Here is a 17033-nt window from a genome sequence, read left to right as displayed (position 1 = left end):
GGGCTAAATGCTTAACCAACAGGAGGTTTTTATTTTGCAGAAAGCTTTTATGTAATGCACTGAATTCTTTGCTTTCCTTTCAGTAACAATGCGTCAGTTTGATCACCCCCACATTGTGAAGCTCATTGGGGTTATTACAGAAAACCCAGTCTGGATAATCATGGAGCTCTGTACACTTGGAGAGGTATGAGAAATCCTCGTGCAGCTCTGCTCTCCTCTCTTTTAGCTCATAGAAAAGGCTGAAAAACCACTTCACAATAGTAACACATGCTATCAAGCATGATATCATACTCTCTGCAGAGTTATGGACTCAGAAACAGGAGTGGCAGCTTTTGACCTTCTCCTCCACCAGGGGAACTGCATCACCTCATTCCAGAGTGATTTAGTCAGAGTTTTCAGAGCATTCAATTGCAGTTCCAGAGTGAGAGCATGACCTCTGTCAAGATGATGATAATGTGATAATCAGTTAAACAGCATTTGCAAACATACCTTCCAGAAGTAAACTGTACATCTTTTATTCTTCCTGAGTAATGCTGCATTTTCCCTTGAAACACTGACTTTCTTATGTTGGGTTTTTTTTTCCTGTAGAATATCTGCAGCAGGGGATCTAGATAAGATGACTTCCCTCATTATTATGTTTTTTGGATGTATGCTTTAAAGAAAACGAGATCTCACTTTTTATAATTGATTAGTTTTCTTTGAGCCATGTTTCTGAAAATGTGAGCTGCAGTGATATTTCATACAACATTATATGATTGTCATTGTAATTATCAAACTGCAGTGCATTTTCCAAAATACAATAGGAGGGATGGATAGAAAAACCTGTAGTAGAGAACTCATTTTCTGTCAATAGATTTCCTTTTCAGTGACCAAATCACTTTTCAAAGCCTTGTTTTGATCGATAAGGACACTCTAATGCCACCTTCCAGTAGGTTCTGCCTGCCTTATACTGGGAATAGAGCTGACAAATATTCTGTGCTTATATATACTCTGAGCTAAATACGGTTGTTTTAGCACATGTAGGTTAAAACTAATTATTAAAATGAATGCTTCTAAAACAATACTGATCAGTCTATGTTTGGGCTGGCCAGGTCCTGTTCAGTTCTGAAGTGATTTAGGCCATAAATGGAGGCTGCACTCAAGGGTAGAAAAAACCAAAAAAACCAAAAAGAAGTCCAAGCGTGCTTCACTCTGCAACAGCAACAGCAGATGCTTTTCGAAAGGAGACTGAAAGGAATGCACAAAATTACAGTTATTTTTTTAGTTTAACAGTTTTCATGTGGAAATTAAATTGTAAGGCAGTCACAATTCTTCATGAGAAGTGATTTTCTTTTCCTCATTCAGCCTTTAAGGCAAGGAAGTCATGCCCATTGATAGTCATGTAAACTTCACAGTTTGAAATATGCCTTTTTCAGCTTTGTTATTTTCTTGTCCTAATTTCTTTCTCTTTTTCCCTCCTTGGTGCAAAAAGCTGAGGTCGTTTTTGCAAGTAAGGAAGTACAGCTTGGACCTGGCCTCTCTGATACTCTATGCTTACCAGCTTAGCACAGCTCTTGCCTACTTAGAGAGCAAAAGATTTGTACATAGGTAAGATTTCATACTTATTTATCTGTACCTGTCTCTTTTTATATGTCACTGCTCATACATTTTAGGGAGTGTCATTTTTGCAGAGGTTTCCACTAAAATGACACCCTTTTCAAGGGTGACACCTGCTGGTTCACTCCTGGATTGACTTGGAGCTGGTGCCAGATTTCAGTCGGAATCATTTTCAGTTGTTGCTTTGTGGTTACAGTATTTTTTCAAGCTGTGAGTCAACTGTAATCATTCAAATACAGAAAAGCAAAACAAGGGCAGATGGCTTCTTAAGTAAAGAGGAGGGGAAATAAAATATTTATAAAATGCAAGTACTTGCTTAACCAGAAAATGAACCTAAATTTCCTTCATGGTGTGTTTTGAATTTTACTTCCTTGAATGTGAACATGAGTTTTTAATGAGAAGAGACTGGCTTCAACCTCTTACTGTGTGCAACTAAGAGTTCATAAAACTCCAGTTATGAAGTAGAATTAATTCTAAAGCAATTAATTCTTAAGCAATTCCCTCATGTTTAAATACTGACTATATAATTCTATATCTGTTGTGGTAATGTATAAGCAAACACTTGCATGTAAAGTAATAGCTATGCATAGATATGTAGATATTTATGTTAAAACATGTAAATAACAATGGGTGAGAAAATGAGGCTCAGGGGGGATCTTGTTGTTTTCTGCAATGAGAGCTTGAGCTCCTTACTAGGAAACCTCCTACAGGACTGCAATCCTAAACCAATTCCTTACCTTTGCAGGGCAGGAGATAAATTTTCTTCAAGTGATGATACTTCACAACTTCATATTTTGAAATTACTAGAAATACTGTTTCTTCTGTTTGGCAGGGATATTGCTGCTAGAAATGTGCTGGTGTCTACCACTGACTGTGTGAAATTGGGTGACTTTGGTTTGTCCCGATACATGGAAGACAGTACTTACTACAAAGGTGAGGGCACCTCTGGATCCTTCTTGCAGTGAAAACACAGTTGCTTCTCACATTGCTGAGGAATTAACCAGATTTCCTTGGTCTAGCTGGTGCATTTGTATAAAAAGGCAAGTTATTCAACACTTAATTAATGGCAGTAAATTCCTATGTGTGCTTAAGAAGAAGGATTACAAGGTGTGGTTTAAGGTGCAAAAAGGATCAAATTCACATGTAGGTTCAGATGAATGCTGAGTCTGTGTTGTCATTGCATGCTGCATACTTCAGATGCCATTGCACCAGGGAGAGTCAGTACAAAACTGCTTTTGAATGCTACTTTTGCCCCATTTTGGATGGAATACTGAGCTTTGATGTCTCCAGCAGCTGAGAGATGTCCTGCAGTGCCTGAGAGATGGGAAATGCAGCAAGAAATTAAAAATTGCATGTTGGGTCCCAAACAGTAGCATTCCAAAACTGGTGTATGTTATTAAACCATGACTATATAAATCTCATCTTTAATATTTTTCTGGTTTCATGTATTTTAAATTATCCATTATCTGTCCCCTTACACTCTGTTGTGTTTCATCATTTTATTTGTCTCACTTTGCTGGGCTACTTTTCATCTTTTTAATTGCTAAGAGGGGAAATAATTTTGACATGATCATTTCTTGGTGTGTTTTGGGGTTTGTTATTGGGGTCTTTAAGGGAGGTTTGGGAGATTATTATTATTATTTTGGGTTTTGTTAGTTCATTTTCCATTTCACGTAAAGCTAAACAGCTTATATATCAATATTTGAAGTACTTCACTGGAGATTGGTTTTGTCTATGAATTATTTCTCTGGGAACAGAATCTATTTTTGAGCTCTGTAGTGGGGATAACAGCCTGCTCTCTCTTGCCTTCCCTGTAGCTTCCAAAGGAAAATTACCCATCAAATGGATGGCTCCAGAGTCCATCAATTTCCGACGGTTTACCTCAGCTAGCGATGTGTGGATGTTTGGTAAGTGAAAATCAAATTGGGAGGGTTCTTTGTGTCCTCTTGGATAAGCCCAGTGTTGATTTGGACTGCTATAAATGAATAATTTCCAAATATTTGTCACAGTTTTTACTGTGCATTCTGAAAATGCAGTTTCTTCCAGTGTATTTTTCTTTCCTTCTCCTGCTCAATAAGCCTGAATTTTCATGAATTTTTTACTTCTGGTAAGAAGCTGAGAGAAATGAAAGTGCAAGGAAATTAGCTCATAGTTATGACAGAGATTATTTTTGTCTGTTGGTTTTGGTTTGGTTTTTTTGTGTAATACCATTGTCATTTGCTATTTCTCTGTTGCATTTTGACTTTTTCTTTATGTTGATATACATTTCCTTGCTTAATGTGCAGTCATCCTATGAGATACCCAATTTCCAGATCCTTAATGCTGGATTCTTTAATGCGAAATTAAAATAATTAATTTGTCTTTTATAGCTCCTGGCCTCTTACAAAATACAACCAGAAGCTCATTAAATACAAGGGTAAATAGACATGTCCTGAAACCTTTATCTTTTTTCCCAAATATACAACATTTTATAATAATCTGATGTTCTGTGCTCCAGCTGGTGCTGACTGCTGGCCTGTACAGACAGAATACAAAAGTGATGAGACTTGAAATAAGAGCAGGATAATGAAGTAAGAGTTAAATTTAAAATTTGAATGTTTTTAAGTGAAGGGTTTATAATATTTGAAGAAAACTCTAGTACTGTCATAGTTGGAAAAATGAAGCCTATGGAACATTTTGGACAATTCTAGAGTGACAGACCACGTTCTTCTAATGCAGTTTCAATAGAAACTGGTTAATTACACATTTTCAGCACAAAAAATGTGGATCAATGCCAACCTTAAAAACCCTCAAAGTGAAAATACACTCTACATGTCGGAACAAGCTGGTTGGAAGGAGTCAGAGGGAAAAGCAAACACATTCTACCTCATCAGAGAGGAGATTGGAATATGAGCAAGCAGTGGTTTAGGGCAGGTAAAAGACTGTGTGAGCCAGCTGTGGGTCACTGTGCCTCATCAGGAGGTGAGGCTGGTGCTGTGTGTGTGATCCTGCTGCAGGTAAGTCCAAACCAAGTCCCTGGTTATATATTTTAGAAGAAATTGCATTATTAGTACAAAACTGGGGTTTGTTTCTCTTTGGACAGCTCCCATTGTTTGCTCACAGTGAAGAAGATGTGGTTTTGTGTGTGTTCCTCAGGTGTGTGTATGTGGGAGATCCTCATGCACGGGGTAAAGCCCTTCCAGGGAGTGAAGAACAATGATGTGATTGGGCGGATCGAGAACGGTGAGCGGCTCCCAATGCCTCCAAACTGCCCTCCCACCCTCTACAGCCTTATGACCAAGTGCTGGGCCTACGACCCCAGCAGGAGACCCAGGTTTACTGAACTTAAAGCACAACTCAGGTAGGGTTTGACTTCTGAGAGGTCATTTCCTTTGTTCAGAAATATTTCTTTGCGCTTTATCTTCTGTTACGGTGTTTTGGTTCTGTGGAAAATGCGAGGCGCAGCGTTCGGAGGTTTTATCTTCAAATGGCCAGGTTGTTGCTGGTCTTTGGGAAAACTGGGCTTTATCTGGTAGAGAAAATGAGATTAGGCAGTAAATTCAAATAACTGGAAATATGAATCACCTCCTTTCTCTCCCAAGAAAAACTCCACGTTTTACTAGCAATTTGTTTATAATTTTAGCTACAATCCTTGGGGAAGGAGGTAAAAATAATTTAGAGGGGTTATCTAAACAAATATGCTGTGGGCTTCTGGGGTAGAGATGTATTTTGAATAAATAAAGCATCAGATTAGTGCTGTTGGAAGTTACTTTCATGACATGTAGCACCATAGTTGCAGAGTCACAGCTGTCACAGGGCAATTGCAGAGCCTGCAGTAAATGCAGCATCAGACAGAAATTCCTTTGCCCTTTGTAAACCAGGATATAAATTATCTTTGTGTTTATCTTGGAATGAGTGTGAGCACACACCTTGCAGACCAGTCTAAATTCACACCTTAGTTTATTCTGCAGTAATATATTCCACTGTCTGTATCACCATTTCACCAGCCCCAAAGTAGGAGGGATATTTAGGCTTTGAAACATCACTGAGATAAAGTGCAGGCACATTTGATATTTGTGACCAAATTGGGTCACAGATGTTGTGACTTTTGGATTTCATGACTGCTCAGGATGTATTTTGCATAAGTCAGTACAAGCTTTGAGTAACACTTAGGTTTTGCTCACTGGCCATCCACACTGGGAATGCTTGTAATTCACTGTTGAATTCTTTGGTTTTACTTCAGGTTTTGTTTCAAAGCTGTGCTTTGTGGCATGTTTTATTTTCATAGTACTATGTTTTTGCTGTCACTGAATGTTCATGGTTTGAGATAATTCACTGGTGGTTAAAATGAGAGACAATTTGAATGTAATTATGATGTTATCTCAGAGCTGCTGCATGGAGAGCTGGAAGACCTTAAAGTTTTTCCCTAATTCTTAACATTTCATACAGTTCCACGATCTGTTACTCTGGGAATTCCTGTGTAGACTAATAATTTGCAGAGCTAAGGAAAGACTTGACCCTTCTCACAGATAACTTCCTATCCTCTGGACTGTGTGGAGGTAACACAAAGGGAGGAATGTCAGGGCTGGGTAGGGATTGCAAGAAAAAGATGTGACACTGTTGTGTGATTTGGGTAATAGGTGGAAATTGGCAATTCAGTTGCTTTTTGTGTCTTTTTGGCTCTGAAAGTACAGGATGATTGATAAATTGCAGCCAGGTTGTACTGTTAAAGCTGGTTGGCACAGATGAGAATGAAGCCCTTAAAGGAGTGGAAGATGACTGTGGTGTGTAAAGCCAAGCAGGGAGAGTATCTCACCAGGAAGGAAAGAGGATGAGTAAATCCAGAGTGTGCCCAAGAGCCTGGCTCTCCTCAGAACCAGCACTCAGGGCATGCAGCAAGGCAGGGTCTCGTTGGTTACACATCAAAATGTTTCCCAGTGTGCTTGGGTGAGCTCTGAAACAGGTCACCCAGAAAGACTCTGGAATTTCCATGCTGGCAGACATGGAGATTTTGATTGGAAAAGGCTCAGAGCACCTGGCCCTTGCTGTACAGGGAGCCCAGCTTCAGCAGGAGATCAGACTTGAGACCTCCAGGCACCGCTTCCATCTCATTCTGCATGAAAAGTGCACCCACTGTGGAGAGGTGTTTGCTCCTCTGGTCATGCTGGGGGATTTGAAGCATGGTTTACAGGGCAGCCTCTCTGCTGGGGCAACCCTAAAATCCAGTTTTCACTCTGTTCCCACCAAAACTGGGAACTTTCTGCCTCACCAAACTGGTGACCTTTATCTCCCAAATTTAGGCAACATGGTTGTCCTTAGGGCTGCTTTTTGCTGCTCCAGACAGAGCCAGCCTCTCACTGGAAAGGTTGCCAGTTCCCTGATGATGAGGCAGTCTCAGGCAGCTAGGCAGGATTGGGTTTCAGAACTCAAATTCCCATGAACTTGCAAAAACAGTCTGTTTCCCTGGTGGCCTTTCCTGTGGTGTTGCTGCTGCTCGTTCTGGATGCTGTCCAGAGCAGTCTCTTCAAGCTGAGAGCAGCCTGGATGTTTGCTTGGAGCCAGATACAGCACTGCAGCATTCATTCCTCTCTGGTTTAATGAAAAAAACTTCATGGCTTTGGGAAAAATCTTCTGCATCTGGAATAGCATAGATGGGAGTATAAACAGTTCACATGCTCTCTGTTATTTGGTGCTTTTTCTGTTTCATAGTAACAGCTGCTTTACCCAAACTGAATTTGCAGCTGATTGTGCAAGGCAAAGGTGCTGATTTCTGCACAATTTATGCACTGTTATTTGTTGCTACATATGAATTTAAGTACTGTTATTAGAGTAGTAATTTTATAGCATTTGATCTGTCTGAAGTGGATGTGGTTGAGTCAGTCTTCCCAGCAAACACAGAAACAAATGGGTGGATTGTGGATTTCCAAATGTAATTTATCATTGCATTCCAAGTCTCCTTTTCAAATGGTGGGGGGGTTAAAAGTCAGATTAGGTCAGGGCAGTGAGGTAGTGAGGTGCTACCCTGCTACTCCTGCAATTCTGACTTGGTCAGAATTAGAATATAGGATTCTTTTTAATTGGGAAGTGTTGTGTTGCCTTGCTGGTTTTGTGTTGAAGAGATTTTTTGTCTTGCAAAATAATATAAATAATATAAATGGTAAACAATTTGTAAATGGTAAATAATGTAAAAGGATTTCAACTTTAAACTTTCAAATTAATGTCATTTCATGACTTTTTTCCCTGTGTCTTGGAACAAATTTTGTTTAAAGTACTTTCATGAACCCGCTCTGCTACAAATAGCAAAACAAGGAGCAGTTATGTCATTACAGAGGTGACAGTGTCACTGAGGGCCATTGGTGGTCACAGGTTTTACAGAGTGCTTCACCCCACTGGTATCCTGGGGCTGCAGGTCACATTGAAACAGCTCTAAAAAGAATGGGGGGAAAAAGAGAGAGATACTATGCTTTTAAAGTCTGGTTTTATGACAACAATGAGATAATTAACTGATGAGAGCTGGACTTGAGTCTTTTTGTCACTGCATTTGATGTAGATCCTGAAATGTTGTTTATAAATGAAAATTGGTAGGGCTGAGGGCAGTTTTGAGTCTTCTTTTATGGCATTCTGATAAAAAAAAGACTGTAACACATACTTCAAATACACAATGGAGGCTGCAAAATGCTTTGCTGTTCTTCTGTTCTTTGCCTGTGACCATTAAGAATAGTCCATAATCCATATAAAAAGTGCTTTCATATTAGAACAATATTGCAAGTATGTTCCTCTGCATCCAACTTAGTATTTCTGGTGGCAAAGGGAAATAAAGAAGCTGCATTTTGTGGGTCAGCACTTGATGTAGGTTCCCACACCACTGTAGCAGGAGACACTGGTGCTGCTTTGCCTTTTTGGAATATGAGGATATAGTTTAGTATTTTAAATATTCCTACACTGAAGGTCCCCATAAATGTTTCCTTTTTGCTGTCACAGGCCAATTTCAGTAAGAAGTTCTTTGTAAATTATGTAAGTGTATCAATTATGAAAACTTTTAATAGTTGAAATTTTTCTTGAGCCTTCACCTCACAGAGAAGTTGAGTTAAATTTGCCTGTGCTACCTCAAGGTTTGCTTGGGGAACCACAGGGATAGAATTCTCTGCTTGCTCCTCTTTGCTGCTAAAAATATGTGCAGTTTGGGAAAATATGCCTAGATCTGACTTCTCCTGACCTTCTGCAAATTCTAATAAACTGTTCAGAGAACTTGAGCAGCTGCACTGAGGAAACGTCAAAAATATCTCTTGGCACACTCTTCCTTCATCCACAGACCGGTCTTCCCTTTGTGAAAACAAAGACCTTTCTGTGAGTCATTTCTATTCCTTGTGGTTTTTTCTAGTAGTGCTTCTCTGAGGCATTTCTATTTTATATTCTTGTCAGCAGAATCAAGGGCATCCAAGTACAGATGCTGCTGCAGCCCATCAGCCTCTGGCCAGGCTGCTCTGGGCTGCTGGGAAAGAACCTCCTGATGGCACGAGCAGGGAGGATGAACTGCAGTTGTAAGGCAAAAAGCTGAGCCTGTGTTAAGAAAAAGAAGTCATTTCAAAAGAACTTTGTCATTTCTGGTGATACATGATGATGGTGTTGCACACTGGGGCACCACAGATAAAATGGCTTTGATAGCAAAGCAGAGGTATTGGGGTTTCATTCCTTTTTATGGAAAACCAGGACTGTGCTGTGACAAATTCCACACATGGCCCCAAATTGTCAGTAAGCCATCTCTAAATTTAGCCAGCTACTACCAGCCAACTCCATTCTATTCTTTTGTTCAGATTAGAGCAACTGCTGTACCAACAGCTTGGTTAAAAACCTACATTTTATTCATTTCTCTTTCATTAATCTGGGCACACTTTTTTTTTTGTCTTATTTTGTTCAGGCGTTTTTTAATCCTTCTCTTGAAAGATGATAATCATGGTTCATGGCTGTTGGCTGCTTTCTCATGCTGCATAAAAATCCAGGATACCTGAAGTGTGAGATTGCTTTAAAGCAGGGGTTTTGTGCCAGTTCTTCATGGGTTCAAGCAGAAAATCTTGCATTTTCCTTATTCTGAAGGAAGAGAGAGGTAAAATAGAATGATTCTCTCTTCATTCCCTCTGCTAGGCTGTAGCTGTGTTTCCATGGTAGTTCTAGCAGGGTGACTTTTACAAATAACTTGTCTGATTTTGCTTTTGTTCCACATTCTTGTGTTGCTTCAGCAATGATGGATTGAAATTGCAGCAATAGTTATAAACTTGATTTAGCTGCAGCGAGACAAGCTTCTCTGCTTTTTAGAAGTGGCATGGTTTGGGGTTTTTTTGGCTGAGTAAGGAAAACCAAAGTTCTTGTCTCCAGCGGGAATTTATCCTTGAAATGAGCAGTGAAGTTTCACGATGAGAATAGATTGCTGGAGTTGATCTCATCCCCTGAATGAGTAATTCTGGGTGGTTGTTTAGCAGACTGAACAGGAGATTATAAACTCAGAACTTAGCTTTGTTTCTGGAAACTCCTGAGTGATAAAGAAACTGGAGTAGCTCCTCCACAGGATTGTCTTTACCCTGGGGACAGTGATATGGAAATAATCTGCCCTGCTCACATCTCCAGAGCGTCCGCGTAGCGTGCGGCTCCAAGGAATTGGCAGCTCCCTCTTTCAAAGCTTCTCTCTGAGTCTTTTTCAAATGGCAAATATCCAACATTAATAAGCCACATAGCAGAGCTGGGAGGAGGCTGGCTGTGGGGGCAGCAGGAGCACGTTCAGCTTCAAACAGGCTTTTTAATAGTCAGAACAGTGGTAAGTAGCAAACTGGTTTTACTACTGTCTTGTACTTTGTGAAAATGCAGCCTTTTGACCTGAATGCTTAGAAGCTGAGTGAATAGTGTCAGATCTTTCTGTTTTGCTAAATTGCTTTGCTGAATGTGTTCCTGGTTAGGCTAAAACATAAGAGCTGAAGAAGTATTTTTGACTGCTTTCTTTTAAAAAAAGAAAAAAAAATCCCAGTGATCTGAAGCTCTTGAGTTTCAGTAAAGAGCATTTTCGGTTTGTTTTGAACCTTTGCAGCAGTTCAGTAGAATATTTTCTTGTGAAGATTAAGCTTTCATGCAAGTAAGTGCTTGATTGATTGTCTTTGAGGACTTCTCTGTGTAATTGCACATAAAAAGAACTGTTATGGAAAAAAAATTGTGTGTGAGATCAACCACAGCTTTCTGAAAATTGATGCTGTTTTCATTATTAAAAGCACCCTGGTAATCCTACAGAATTATTTCTTCCTGATACTGGTTTTCAGGCACAAAACCAGTGTATGTAAAATAAATTTGGCTCTCAGTAGTTTTATAGCATTTCAAGTTAAGTACTGTTTATTAGTCTGAAAAATGCAAGAGCTGTGGGGAGAGGTTTATTAGTCACTGAAACTGGAGTTTTGCTTGATTGCAATGTGTTTTCCTTAGTACAATACTGGAGGAAGAGAAGCTGCAGCAAGAAGAACGAATGAGAATGGAATCCAGGCGACAAGTCACAGTGTCCTGGGACTCAGGAGGATCAGATGAAGCTCCTCCCAAGGTAGCTAAGACTGCAAATTACGTGTGTTTTACAAAAAACAAACAAAAACTTGCTTTTTATTCCGTTTATTTCTTCAGAGCCTGCCCTGATGGGTTGGTTCAAACCACGGCATTTTGGCCACTTCTGTCCCCATCTGGGAATCTTTGCCTGAAATGACCCAGCTCTGTTTGAACTGTGCTTAGAACTGATCTGTGCTGTGATACTGCTTTAAAGATTTTCTGTTTCTACTTGAAATTGTAAAAAAAAACCCAGAGCTGCCACAAAACTGTCTCCTGGCTTTTCCTTTTCCTTCTTGCTTGTAGCACTCCTGTAAATTGTTGGCTAATGAGCTCTCAGGCCAGCATGAAGTTTATTTATAACACATTAGTGACAGGACAGGAGTCAGCTAATTGCATTTTCCTTCTTCTGGACAGAAATGAGGGGTTTGTTTCCAAGGAACGTACGTGGTTTAGTTTCCACTTCATTTTCATTTCTGTCCTGTTTGGATGTCACTGATGGCTTCTGCAGCTGTGGGAGTCCAACCCCACCAGTTCCCTCACTCTGCTTCCCTTCAGAGTTATTCTTGCAAGCTGTTGCTTGAAAGTTCAAGCCTGTATTTTGAAGAATTTCAATTTTGTGCAGTCACCAGCGTATTGTCTGTGTCTTGATAGTTTGTGGTGAATTCCTGGAACTCCCAGGTTCTGGAATAATAATTTATTAATAATGAATTCTGATAATAATTCCAGGAGTACTTGTGTGGCACCTTGTGCTGCACACATTCCCCAGCACTCATAGAAAGGCAAATTTTGTGTTTTGGTTTGAGGGGAGAGGGAAGGTTTTTGTTTGTTTGGGGATTTTGGGGTGTTTTTCTTTCCATTTCCAGGTGGTTGCCTGATAGATCAGATTTCTGAGCTTAGTTCTGCATTTTGGTACCTTGATGGCAAATAGAAAATGTGGGCAGTGGAATTGCTGCTTTCATTTCAGAGTTAGAAACAGCAAACAATCTATCAAGCTGTTCAGTCATCTGAGATGAATTAGCAGGATTTGGTGTTTATCTAAACAATGTTCCAAGTTACAGAAGCAGATAAACTGCATAAATTGGACCAGTAGAATGCTTAATTTGAAATGAGCACCTTTGTGTGTGATGTATGAACTGAAACACTTGACCAAAGGTGTGTTAAAAATGCAGTTAATTCTTCCACTGGAGAGAATCTGTTTTGAGGGGCTTGCTATGTCCTTGTAGAAATACACTGTATTTCTGATGCTGTTGTTGGTTAGGTTTTTTTATACATTCCTTTTGTGTAAAATATGGATGTGTTTAATAATGGCATTGGAACAAGTGGAATCTTGTAGGTATGAGGTTTTAAGTGTCTCTTTAATTATTATCTAATTTTTTAATGTGACAACTGATTTTTTTTATTCTTCTGCTGATTCATTGTAAGTGTTGCAGATTGTTGCAGGTATAAACCTCCTGCACATACTCAAACAATTCCCAGGTCTCACAATCCATGCTCTGAGATCACTTGTATCTCACAGTGATATTTCTGATAGAGCCCTGAGACAGAAAACATCCTAGTCCAGAGTGAGAGTGAATGTATTCATCAAGCAATGATAAATTCTGCAGTCTTCAATTGATGTGGTTGCCTTTAACTGCCAGAAGGACTGAGAGCCCTTTGCAGAATGATGAAGTTTGGGGGTTTTTTCCCTCTTTGGTTAATTTTTCTCCTCCTGAAATACCCAGCAATGCTGTTCCTTATTCAAAAAGAAACCCTCAGCTATACCTTTGGAGGTTCAGAGTATGATCAAAAGCACTTTCCATGTTGAGGTAATTAGTTACCCAGAAATTAATAATCAGAACTATCTTTATACCTCAGAACACCACATGGAAATAGCCATGCAAATAAATCCATTTGGTTTGTGTTATTCTTACTGAAACAAAAGAATTTACTTCTGAGAACAGTCACAAAAGCAGCAAATTAACAGCAAAAATTGGAAACAAGGCTGTATTGCACCTGGAATTTTGATTTAAGACTTAGGTTCTTAGATGATGTTCTCTCTAGAGTTGAACAGAACAGAGCAGGTCATTGAGTGCAAGCAATTAAATAAATACAAAGAATTCATAGAGCAAGAATTATTTATTGACATACTGAGCAAACAATTCAGCTGCATCCGCTGCCAAGCAAAAATGGAGGAAAACTTACAACTTAATTTTAGTTGTTTAAAAAAAGTATTTGTAGTTATAGAAAATCTGTTTGGGGGTTATTTTGAAGTTTGCCAAACCTGTAAATGTTCGTTTCACCGAAACATAATTTTCTGTGTTTAGTTGTGTGTGTTTAATGATTCTAAAAATTCCGTTTTCTTTACAGCCCAGTAGACCTGGTTACCCCAGCCCCAGATCCAGTGAAGGGTTTTATCCAAGCCCACAGCATATGGTACAGCCAAATCATTACCAGGTATTACATTTAATACCATGAGTGTCTGGTTTTTTTTACAAATGTGGGTTTAGATGCAGCTGGTGGGATTGATGCACTTCTTTCATGGTTTATTTTAATTCAGTTCAGTTCTGAGTTTTGTTTTACATAGGAAAAAAAAATCCAAACTGAGCCTGGTAGTTTTACTCCAGATGGTAAATATTTCCACATCTGATGTGGTGCTCAGATTCCTGAAACTGCAGTGAAACACTTCAGACATTTCCATATTTATTGAGGGAATGTGGTGTTCATGTTGACATTTGTGCTGAGCTGTGAAATCACTGGCTTCATAAAATGGCATTAACTGGGGGCCTTTCCTTGGGGTCATTGGTATTTTATTTTCTGTGTCCTGGTAGCTGCTGCCTTTAGCCCTACCATGTTGTATACTCGCAGGTTTTGCTTTTCTTCTAAAACTGCTGAAGAAATTCAGAACAAAAGTTTGTCTTTAAAGGACTTGGAGCGATTTTAGGTTTGTCCAAGGCTACAGCCACATTACAGCTGTCTCAGTCAAGGGGATTTTTTTCCATGAAGAGAGGGAGGTTTTCATTGATTTAATAAGTACTTCAGGCTCATTAAAACTACTTGGATTTTCCTGTGGAGAAGTTCCCAGGCCACTCAGCTCAGCACACTAATTACATGCTGCCACTCAAGCCTTAAGCCTGTAAGATACAGCAGGGGGTACATTTTTATGGGGCTCTGTAGGGTGATGTTTGCAGGCTCCTATTAACTGGAACATGAGCTCTGCATGTGGAACTCTTACATATGTATCTATAGATTGAGTTTTGTCCTCAGAGGAGTTTGATCTCCTTGCCTGCAGAGGTTAGAGCATGCTGTGATGCTGCTGGTTTGATAGGCACCATTAAATACTTATCCTCAAAAGCTGTATTTGTGTCCTATTGCAGTTATTCTAAAATACTTATGTTATGATGAGCATCCTCAAAGGCTTAAAACAGAGGTGTCATATTTTGGCTCAGCTTCCTTCTTCTGATGTTGCTTTTCCTTCCTCCTCTCAGTGTCTGCTTGAATTGAGTCATTTCTGTGCTTTCATGTCTTGGAGGGGATGTTTCCATCATGGGGAAGCACAGGTCTTACTAATATCTCTGTTTTTCTCTTTGTTTTTGCCCCTGTGGGGTTTTTTGCCCCCTTAAGGTGTCTGGCTACCCTGGTTCTCATGGGATACCAGCCATGGCAGGCAGCATTTATCCTGGGCAGGCTTCTCTCCTGGATCAAACAGATTCCTGGAACCATCGCCCTCAGGAAATATCAGTGTGGCAACCAAACATGGAGGTAGGAGATCTGACACATCTGCTACTGTGTTCTGTACACTTCAGTGCACTTTTTATTATTATAAATTGTATTACTTCTATTATTTAGGTAGATCTGTTACAGGAGAACTGAGTTTTGCTGGTGCTTTTAAAATTGTCTCACTGCAGTGGACTGGGAGTCAGGACTGAATTGTTTTTTAAACAAATCCTCCTGTGTGAGGCTGGGTCTTGTATTTTCTGAGACCTCCGTTGAAGGGAGGAATGATGAATATGACTCCATGTTCTTAGAAGGCTAATTTATTATTTTATGATCTATATTATATTAAAGAATACTATACTAAACCATACTAAAGAAAAGAGAGAGGATACAGACAGAAGGCTAAAAGATACTAAAGAAAAACTTGTGACTCCTTTCAGAGTCCCAACACAGCCTGACTGTGATTGGTCATGAAGTAAAAAACAATTCACATTCCAAAGCAGCAAAACACAGGAGAAGCAAATGAGATCATATTGTTTTCCTTTTTCTCTGAGGCTTCTCAGCTTCCCAGGAGTAGAATCCTGGGCAAAGAGATTTTTCAGAAAATATGACGGTGACAGCTGGGCATGAAGTGTCACTTCACATGAATTCTTGATGAGGTTGTTACTACTTATCTAACTGAGTGATAGCAAATATTTGTTCTTTGTTAAGAGAAGGCTTTACTGGAACTTACTGCTGTTCACAGAGATGGGAACACTCAAAAAAACCTCTTGGGAGATACCCAGCACAGCTGAAGGATTGAGGCTTCTTTGTGACTTACCCAGAAGAGAAAATGAGAGGGTCTGAGAGACTGTTCCTGAGCTGAATTCCTTCTGGGTGCTCTCCAGCCTGTCATGATTGCACTGAGTTGCTGAGGAAAATCAAATTAATTCCCCCTTTAACCTTCTGTCTTTTTTTTTCTGTTCTCCACTGTTGTACACTTTTTTATTCCATTTTTTCCTTCCACAAAGATTCAGTTTGTGCAGCTTCTGTCTTAATTTTTTTTTCTTCTCTAACCAGCTCTATTCCCTGTGTTCCTGATAAACATCTAAGTGGTCTCTGAAATACAGAGAACTTTGTTACCAAATTTCCCTTGGCTTTTAAAAAAATACTAATTTATACACTATTTCTTAATGATTTCCAGGCAGCATTGGGGTATGGTATGTGGAGTATTTATAAGCTTAAGACAGGCATAAATATTTGGTCAGAAATTCGTTAAAAAATGTTTTTGTGACATGGTTTGTAAGCTTAAGACAGCCATAAATATTTGGACAAAAATTCATTAGAAATGTTTTTGTGACATGCTTTGCCACTGTTGGCTAACACTGAATAGCGTATTTGTTTTGATTTTTGAAAATGTATCTTGTAGCTTTTAACAACTGGATGGTTACATTATTGCTCAAGACCAAGAAAACAAGATTGATAAAGCTGGTTTTGTTGTCCAGCTTAAGTGAAGTGCAACACAGGAAGTGACAATGTTGCTGAAAAACAGAACAGATTCTTTCAAATCTTTTTTGGTTGCAGTGACTAAGAGCAAGGCAGATAAAAAATTCAGGGTTGGAGGGAGTTTCTTCCAGTGCTCTCCTTCAGCTTTTGAGGAGCTGAAGAAACTCTGCTTGACTGCTGCCAAGAATTGACTTGTAAAAACTTTTCCTTTTATCATCTCTAAGTTCTTGCACCTGTTGATAGGAATTTTCAGTTGTGAGACTGAGTAAATTTCCTGTGGATTGCAGGATTCAGGCACTTTGGACATCCGTGGGATGAGCCAGGTTCTGCCCACACACCTCATGGAGGAGAGGTTGATACGGCAGCAGCAGGAGATGGAGGAGGATCAGCGCTGGCTCGAAAAAGAAGAACGATTCCTGGTAATTCTTTGTTTCACAGAGCTTCTTAATTCCTTCTGATTCTTGGGGTTTGTATTGCAGCTGCTTAAAACTGGTCACTTCTGTGAAATGAGAAAATTTACAGGACACAGGACCCCCAAAATGTGGGTTTGGAAACAGGTTTTAAAATAAGTGTTGGGCTAGTGAGAACTGTATTTCAGATCTCTTGAACAGCTGTGGCTTTTGGTGAATCTCATTTTATCCAGTTGAGTGTTTGTGTGGGGGAAGTTGTGGGTACAATTCTGTGCCCATCTTGAGGTTGCCTGTTTG

The 17033-nt window shown here is 39.5% G+C and overlaps 1 protein-coding gene across 14 annotated transcripts in view; it reads left to right on the top strand.

The window, feature by feature from the left end:
• PTK2 (protein tyrosine kinase 2) overlaps positions 1-17033 on the top strand; it is a 189446-nt gene that overhangs the window by 155964 nt on the left and 16449 nt on the right. For all 14 annotated transcript variants that reach the window (XM_071421882.1, XM_071421881.1, XM_071421870.1 and 11 more), the window contains 9 exons: positions 84-184; positions 1472-1587; positions 2429-2529; positions 3414-3503; positions 4732-4936; positions 11038-11149; positions 13495-13581; positions 14749-14886; positions 16614-16745. In XM_071421882.1, coding sequence (XP_071277983.1) covers positions 84-184; positions 1472-1587; positions 2429-2529; positions 3414-3503; positions 4732-4936; positions 11038-11149; positions 13495-13581; positions 14749-14886; positions 16614-16745 — 1082 coding nt within the window. The remainder of the gene's footprint in view (positions 1-83; positions 185-1471; positions 1588-2428; positions 2530-3413; positions 3504-4731; positions 4937-11037; positions 11150-13494; positions 13582-14748; positions 14887-16613; positions 16746-17033) is intronic.

This window comes from Agelaius tricolor, unplaced genomic scaffold (genome assembly GCF_023055355.1).
Source record: "Agelaius tricolor isolate 1412-34295 unplaced genomic scaffold, bAgeTri1.0.p SCAF_2, whole genome shotgun sequence".
Classification (NCBI taxonomy): domain Eukaryota; kingdom Metazoa; phylum Chordata; class Aves; order Passeriformes; family Icteridae; genus Agelaius; species Agelaius tricolor.
This window is presented reverse-complemented; position numbering and strand designations above follow the sequence as displayed.